Raw genomic sequence first — 9,183 nt, forward strand, 5'->3', positions numbered from 1 at the left:
TGTATAGAGCTCCAAAGAGATTATGTTGAAAAATAAAAAAAAAAATTACCCAAAAAAAATTGTTTTTATACTTCATTCTAAGGACTTATTGAACTACCCTCGCATATCAGCTTTTCTTTTAACTGTTTCTCTATTCCGAGGAAGCGCGGTGATCGACAATTCGAAAATTGAATGGGGAAATAAATGTCAAAATAGTCGAGGTTATACACTTCGAAAATGTACCTTTCTAAGTCTAACATTGAAGTTTTTTTTGAACCAAGATAAAAAAAGAAAATTAATTTTACTAGAACTGCACGCAGGAAAGAATAAATAGGCTAGAAAGGCTGAAGTATAACGTCGAGAACCGGTAATATCAAATATAATATTCAAAAATAATACAACAAATAAATGAGTGATAAATAATTATCAGGAATCGTACTAAAAAATAGTGTTTAAATTATTTTCATAATAAAACTAAAAATAAAACTTTAAATTGCAATTACAATTACATTTCATTCCGAAATCAATTTTTTAATTTTCGATGTCAGCGCTTCCGCGGAATAGAGAAACAGTTAAAATAAAAACTCATAATACATAGAAGTCTATGGAAACAAAATATGTGTTGATACAACCTTATTTCAGCCGAGGCTTCAAATTTATATTAAAAACAAGTGTTAAAAATGTACTATTTACATCATTTTACCTAAGAATTTAATAAATAATCGTTTCAATCCATTAAAAAAAAGATTGAAAAAAGTCGATTTTTTCGAAAATAATATAATAATACACTTTTTTTTAACAGAAATGTAACGGCTTGATTGTCTATTTATTTCACAAAAATATATATTAATTCTGAAGTTAAGATATCAATTATCAAAAATGTTGTCCTTGCATATCTTTTCCATTATTTTAGGTAATAGATACTATGAAATAACAAAAATTTGGTTTTAATATTAGTTTTATATTTTAATTTAGAAATTTGCTTGAGACGAAAAATAATAATCGCGCGCATGTATGTTTTCTAGTAAAATAAATAACTGCCACAATCGATACTTTTCAAGTTGATGTTGCTATGTTACCCAAAATCTTATTTTCGGAAAATCATAGAAACCATCAAAAGGTCTATGAAAATGTATCTTGTTACAAGGAACATCCTCTTGAGTCACAATAGTGTTTTATTCCAAATATTAAAAAAGTCTTTCTGTAAAGAAGTTTTTAAAATTTACAAGTCGGTATTAGTAGATCATAAAATATCGTCGAAAGTTGGAGAGTTGGTTTTTTGAGAAAAATTGAAACGCTTTTTAATAACTCTTTTTTATTTCTTGATTTCGAATTATATTTAAATATCTCCAAAGTAGATTTGAACAATTTGTGTCATACGATTCCAGCTATTTCGCGTTATCAATTAAAGCCTCAAGCCAATTCGACGTTTCCAGTTTTATTAACATTCCGGCTCTACTATTAGTACATTTAAAACTGAGTTCAATCGCTTTATCGAAAGCAACCATTTTAAATCGACTTAAATTTATTTGAAATAGCTTTGAATTAAATTTACTTTTCATTCACCTTGAACCCTCCGAAATCGCACATAGTTCACCATGAAATCACTGCAATCACTCAGAATTTACCGTGCAATCACTGCAATCATTCGGATTTAACAGTGCAATCACTGCAATCATTTGGATTTAACAGTGCAATAACTGCAATCTCTTGGAATTAACCGTAAAATCACATCAATAACTAGAAATTAACCCAGCAATCACTCGGAATTTACGGCGAAATCACTGCAATCACCCGGAATTACACATCAATTCACTGCAATCACTCAGAATTGACCCTGCAACCACTCGAGATGACTGCATTCACTTTCAATCACTTAAAATCACTTGCAATCGTTGTACAACAGAATTTGGAGTTATGCCCCCCCCCCCCCCGAAATTAACCATTTTTAAAATGTCAATTATACTTTTTGAATGTCAACCATTTCAATTTCAATTGCAAAATATAAACTTATAATAGGAAAAAATGGAGAATTTAGCGTTTACTGTGTAAGTTCAAAATCCAAAAATTAAAACCATTAAACATTCATGTAATTATTCAATTTTTCAATTCAAATTTGTTTAACTGAGCCAGGAATGTCGAACTTTTTTGAATATTTTTCGAATTTAAAATTTCCCATTTAAAATGAGTTATTATTTTAAACTTTTCTTCACCATAATTTGATTTTGAAGTTTAAAAATGGAAATATTTATATTTCGAACTGTGAAAATAAAGGTGATTTTTTTTTAAATTGTAGAAATATTTGATTTAGTTTCCAATATCAACTCCTCTCTAATGGAATTGCTAAACTCTAAAAACCCTATATTTAAAAATATTTGTATAAAAGCTTCTATTAAACAATTACGCTAACGTCACAGTAGCTCTAATCCGCTGTTCATTTACAAGTATTAAAACTTCTTAGTAGAACCAACAACAAATTATTTTCAGATACTTAGGTGAATCATTTTTAATCTTTAATTGAAGTTTGTAAAAAATAAAGAAGACCGATGATAATAAAGGGATTTTAGCGGCCGTCGTTTTTCTGTACTTTTTATGAATTTTCATTCAAAATTTTCCTCCCTTTTAAAACTTTAATTTGCGGTTTCATTTGCAGGCAAATTTGATTCACTTTATAAATTAAAAATGAAATTGGAAATTAAACGTATTGTAAATTCGAGTACAAAAGTTCAGAGTCTCCGACGTGAACGACGGCGAGACGTAATATACCGCCACCGTAACCCTTCACTTGATGCCTGGAAAACGAAGAAACAAATAACAGAAAAACTTCCTGTCAGTCTTACACTTGTCGTGTCAGCCAGCACCTGCTTCAAGTGGCGAGCCCTGCTTTGGAGCAAAACTATATAAATAGTTGATTATTTAATGTATTTTGAACTTCTTTCCTCCTAAATTGGGATTTCGCTCCGGTACGCGTGGATGCTCTTCAAGAACATCATTAATTTAATCAAGTCGTAAAGTACTTAAAGAAAACTCACTTGCTGCTTTTGAATTTTTCCTGTATCGCTTGCTGTTGGATGCTCATAGCATTATGGAAAGTCCTCTCCAGGCAGATAATGCAGCTTTTGAGATCCTGCATATTATAGCCAGACGAGAGTTCCAATTCATGAGGCCAGACTTCCTCATTCAGGGTGTGTTGTGCCAAAGCCACGGATGAAGCAGCCAAAAGGCTGGGCAAAAAGTGTAAATAGGGATCGGCCTCGAGCATGGACAACTCACAGAAATACTAAAACAATAAAAAATTAATTTTAATTGAAAGTACGTCCTTTTATTTATTTCCAAGATACATGAAAAATCTAATAAGAGACTAACCATTGCTAAGTACTGGATCTTTTCAGAGAGGTTATTGCTGGTGCAGTATTCCATGAGGAAGGAAAGAGGCGTTGGTACAGTGAGATCGAAAGACAAAACTCGCAGAATGAGATGCTCCATCCGCAAAACCTGCTTCTTTGAGTACGTATCGTCAGTTATGTAGACGAATTCTCCAACGTCCGGTGGATAAATCTCCTCGTATTTTCTGTTAAATAAAAAGAGTGTTTAATTAACTAAATCATCAAATTAATTACTATTTAGGTGATGATTGGTATTCGATTTTGTCACTTACGATGCGATGAACATTGCAGCGGTACCGACGAGTTGTAGTTTGGCGCGAACGACGCTCATGTATGATAAAAATCGATCGATGTACGAAACTGCAAGGTAAAGTGTCTCACTTTGCAACCGATATTCTTCAGCAACTTCCACCAGCCAATCGACCAATATCGATCTCATTGAGTATGTAATATCTGGCTGTTTCTTCATGTAACCGGGCTTCGGTCTGTGTAGCGTCTATAAAGAAAAAATATATTCAAAAGTTAAAAAATAGATTACTTGAAATAAAATCCAAATAAATATTAACATTGCCGAGAATGAAGTCTACATCGTATTATTATCTGATGACAGAAAATACAGTTTCGTCATCTTCCATACGTATCCAATTTGAAATTGCTCACAGTTTTTATTCTACGGAAGAAATCTGACGTCGAGTTTTGCACACATATTATTCAGATCTCCCAGATTAATACTGTTCCACACCAATTCCATTGCTATAAAAACGAAGCATTAGACTCGCTTATTTCCGAGCGCATGTGGCGGATTCACAAACCGCACGAACCTGACAGATTTGTTCAAATCGCCCCCATTATTCCCAGAAAATCGATAGAGATCTGAAATCTTTTTTAAACTCCCTCAACTCCTAGGCAACAACTTTCTCGCTTTGAGTTTTCTCAACAAACCATATTGAAAAACTTCCCCACTGTCGTATTTATGTAAACCAGATTTCACGATTTTTTTTAAAATTCATTTGACGGCCCTGAAACAATATTTTGAGTTTTGAGAGTGTGATATCCGTAGAGTGCGTCAAAGAATGTTGCAACATATGAAGTTAAATATCTTGAAAATAAAAAAGTTAGAGATATAGTTCCAATGACAAAAAGATGCTCCTTAAAATTCTCTACAAGAATCAATTTGTCAGAATCCGAATCCGATCAACTTCTAAAATTAGCCCAGTGGCAATAATTACGCCGTTTCGGGTGCTTCAATTCATAACATATTTTGGACATGGTTTATGATTAGAATGAGAGTATATAAGGGTTGTCACATATTTAGGTTTAGAGTGCAGTCAGATCCTACAAGTAGAACAAAAAAAGGACGGGAATTTCCAATTTTGTCCTTTCTTATCTCGGTTTCTTTAATTTAGTTGGATTCTTGTTTTTAATTACCAAGAATTTATTAGTTCATTTTTACTATTGGGCGTTAAAAAGGAATTTATATTTTGATTTATTCTGAGTATAGTTTCTTAAATATACAAGTCTAAATTATTTTGTAATTACCTCGGAAGTCCTGAGATAATTGTAAATATCGGCCCTATATTCATTAACTTCAAAAAAATTCGTCCTAATTGCTTTGCTGATTTCCGCTTTTGTCCGGACATCTTTCTTCGCAGATTCTACGAAACTGAGAGATTTGTCTAGGGACATGGGACACTCGACATTTCCCTTCTTTTCGTCTATCTCTTCAAGGATATGAATGGAGGTTTGAGAAACCTGGACTGGAATTGGATTGACTTCTAAAACCGGCTTTTCTTTTTCTATTTTGACTGTCGTTATTTGCTCGGTTACATGCTTGATTTTTAATTCCCTTCCATCACTGGTATCACGGAGTGCAACGGACGTCTCTTCTTGTAATTTGTCCTCATAGACTTGAAACATAGTGTCCCCCTTTCTGTCATCGCAAATCGGGAACGAATGGAACTGTTCTGGAATGTAGACCTTCGCCTTGAATTTTTCATCTTTGCTAATTTCCTAAAAAAAGCCATAAAAGCCCAAATTTAATATTTTCCATTATTATTTATCAATTTAAATTCAATAACCTAAGGTTTATTATTGTCTTACGATTGTAATATTCTAAACATACACATTTTTTAGAAATTGTTAGCATTATTTTTAAACAATTAAGCCTTAAAATTCAGAACTTGAAAGTTGTGGAAGCTCTGATAGAAAAATTGTACACTAGGAACTCGGATTTCTTTGACCATGTGAAACGCGCGAGCCTCGGATTATTTGGATTCGAGGAGCTCCTACTTCTGTCACGGTGGAGCCACGTGCTCTTCGCTGATCGGTCAAGGGAAAGAGATTTACGAGCTCCCATCAGCCACGCCTTCCACTAGCGCGATGGTGGGGGCGCGAAAGCAGGGGAAGGCACGTCAAAACATCCGAGGTCAAAGAAAAGCGAGACCAAAGAAATCCGAGGTCCTAGTGTACTTAAAAAAAAAGTTAAAATAATACTTTCAACTAGCGCCAAAACATCAGCAAAATTTATCTAGAATTATGACTCCAATCTGAAATGCAGGTAACAATTTTAAGTATCAGGGCCTAAAATGTTTCAGATATCGAACAAAACACCTTTTGTATGATTTAATTTGAGACGCTTTATTTTCCTAACACTTCAAGTAAAAATATTGCATTTTCAACAAATTAAGAATGAGAAAAAATATTTGAGCATTGACCACGAAATTATTTTTAAAGGTATTGCAGTCTAAAATGAAGGAAAGACCAGCAGATAATATTTAAGTAAATTTGGGGATGAAAAAAAAATGAAGTCTAGAATCGCCTGCAGAAAGTTCATGCCTAACAGGTTTTGAAGTTATCTACCGAATTTAAAATATATAATACAAAAAGTATCTTTCTGAAGAAGGAAGTATCCTCAAAAATAAAAAAATAAATTATTTATATAATAATATAAAAACTATGGAAATAAGAATTATTTAGAGCACATCCCGCACATCCGATTGTTCTATTTTTAATGATTTTTTCTTTTAGGATTTAAATTGAGCAGTTTAATTAGACATACCTTTCATCATTTTGTTTAATTTTAAGACAAGTAAGATTTTGATAGTACGATCAATTTCTTATATTACTTCACTGACAAAAGTAGCCCTGCGTAAAAAAGTACAGAAAATTTGGAGCTTCGAAGCCTGGCCTAAAAATCGATGCAAATCAGCATTGATTATCAATTGGAGCATACAAAATTGACAATTTTGAGAATTAAAAATTTATGAAAATTAAAACAAACTTCCGAAATCATGAATAATGTAAAAATACGTTGAAAGTGAATTCTAAACTTGTTGAAACTACTTAATAAACATGAAGAAACATACATCAACAATTGAAAAGATAATGTCAAAAATGTATAAAATTCAATTAAAATCATAAATAATTCACGAAAATGGTAGAAAGTGATTTATTATCGTTTATCGATCAAAAATTACAATTCTAAGCATTTTAGGAAAGGGCAAACCCTTAAACTGAAACAAAAAAAAAACAAGTTTTTATGAAAATAGTTTAATCCTCAACCAAAACAAAATCAAAAAGACAGATTTTTCATAAAGTACATACATTTTCGATTAAATAGTTGAACTTTTAAACATGAAAAAATCAACATTTATCCAAAATTCTAATTTACAATTACAATTTCGACAAGACTTGAATCATCGACTGAAACAGATTAATTTTCCGCCCAACAGTTGCAGTGTTAACCAAAACAATTATCTTTCTATCAAAAGACGAACTTTCCACAAAAGACATACATTTTCAGCCAAAAGGTTAAATTTTCTACCAACAAAGACAAATTAAAAAAAGTAATTTTCTACCAGAAATGATTAATTTCCAACCTAAAACGAAACAAATATTCATCAAAATAGTTAAATTTTCAACCAGATAGTTAAATTTTTAGTTTACAAAATTTATTAGAGATGCATTATCAACAAAAAATGTAGTAGGTTCTTTTTCATCCAAACCAGATTTCACAATTAGCTTACAATAAAATACAGTTCAACTTAGTCAATAAAGAATTTTCAAAAAAAGAATTTAATCCTTAACTAAAACAAAATAATTTTTTACCAAATAGTTGCATTGTTACCAAAAAATTAACTTTTACAAAAAATATGAATATTTAATAAATTACATGAATTTTCCACTAAAAATGATAGTTTCTTAAGCAAAAACAAAAAAAAAATTTTCCACTGTCGTCTAAATAGTTGAATTTTCCACGAGATTGTAGAATTTTCAAGTCAAAAACACGAATGCTTTTGATAAAAGTTCAAATTTCAACAAAAAAGTTGTTTTAAATCGAAATATATTAATTTTTAATCAGACAGTTGTATTTATAACTAAAAAATATGACATTTCTACCAAAAGAAAGAAATTTTCAAACCAAAGCAATTTTTTTTAAATAGTTAAATTTTTATTAAAAAAAAAAAAAAAAAAAAAAAAAATTATTAAAGTTTTAAGCAGATTACAGATTTGAAAAACAGCAAAAAAATATAAATTAATAAACTTTGATCAGATTTAAAAAAATGAGGAATTATAGAAAATGCTAAGTACCAAAAACCGTTTAATTAGGAGCAATTTTGGGGAAATGCTGTGACGGAAATAAAATAAATATCGCTCAGGTATAAAAATCATTCGATTCGTAAAAGTGTAATTTCTAATTAGTTACATTTCCACGTCATATCGCGCTTTCGCGTATCGAAGATAAGAATCAAGAACAAGAATTTAAAAAAGGCTTTCAATTTTAAAATGCTTACGTTAAATCACTTAAAACTAAATTTCCACAAAAGTACAATCAATGTAAAGTTGCGCAAAAGCTACAAAGAGTGAAAAACATATTTTAAAGCCTATAAAAAAGTAATTTAAACATCTGCGTAAGATTCGAAAAATAACGACTTTCCACGTTTATGGCCGTAACCTTGCAGATATTTCAAGTTCGAAACATGGACTAGACATTTCGAAGCTGCAAAGGTACTTTAGGAAAACCGACAGCGATGAAAAAAATATCGCCACGAGGTTCAGAAATCTCTAATTAATTAATATTATTCAAAAAGTGTCGAGAACGTTGCACAAAAAGGGCAATAAATGCATGAAAAATGAAGCGTCATTGACGAACGTCATTTTTGAAAGATAGAATGGCGTCAAAAAACTTACCGGTTTCGTGTTTCGTACACAATTATTGTGCAGGACTCCTAGGACGGCTCGTTTTTGTTGTTGGGTTTGATTTTGAAGAGGCATCGTAGTATTTTCTTTGCCTCGCCGGATCTCGGTGACCCGATTTTCCTGGTCCTCGTGCACTCGTATCGTGGCCATGATTCTGCTTTGATATGGGGTAATCGGATTCTTTTTGGGAGAGAAAATTGACGTTTCGCGAGCGACTGTTGGAGAAAGAAAGATCGATGGAAAATCCTAGGTGGAATTTGTCCTTCTTAGAGGCGTTCACACATCGCAAATATTCTACGGTGCTCCGAACAACACCAACAAAACTCTTTTCCTCGCCTTTAGGACCTTTCCCAGAGTTCGTCCGTTTAATTTAAACAAACGACTCTAACAGCTGGCAGTTACATGCTCCGTTTGAATCCTCCAATGGTAAAGTCTGGAAGAAATGTGCGCAGCGCTGGCCAATGGGGGCGCAGCATTCCGATGCGTCGCGAAGCCGCGTTCCAAAAGCTGTTAAAAAGTGACGGGGTTCTGAAAAACGAGAAGGAAATGTTCCGTCAAATTTCGGGAATTTGTCATTGCAATTAAATGATTGTATTTTATAGTATTTTATGAAAAATGA

General features: G+C 32.1%; 1 protein-coding gene across 1 annotated transcript in view; it reads right to left on the minus strand.

Moving 5' to 3' along the window:
• Nucleotides 1-8,960, minus strand: part of LOC117172473 (cyclin-A2) — a 21,205-nt gene extending 12,245 nt beyond the window's left edge. Inside the window, exons 1-5 of the mRNA XM_033360441.1 lie at nt 8,556-8,960; nt 4,905-5,375; nt 3,638-3,861; nt 3,346-3,550; nt 3,012-3,259 (exon numbers count right to left, since the gene is read on the minus strand). Coding sequence (XP_033216332.1) covers nt 3,012-3,259; nt 3,346-3,550; nt 3,638-3,861; nt 4,905-5,375; nt 8,556-8,714 — 1,307 coding nt within the window. The 5' untranslated portion in view covers nt 8,715-8,960. The remainder of the gene's footprint in view (nt 1-3,011; nt 3,260-3,345; nt 3,551-3,637; nt 3,862-4,904; nt 5,376-8,555) is intronic.
• Between the last annotated feature and the right edge of the window lie 223 nt (nt 8,961-9,183).

This window comes from Belonocnema kinseyi, chromosome 5 (assembly GCF_010883055.1).
Source record: "Belonocnema kinseyi isolate 2016_QV_RU_SX_M_011 chromosome 5, B_treatae_v1, whole genome shotgun sequence".
NCBI classification, from domain to species: domain Eukaryota; kingdom Metazoa; phylum Arthropoda; class Insecta; order Hymenoptera; family Cynipidae; genus Belonocnema; species Belonocnema kinseyi.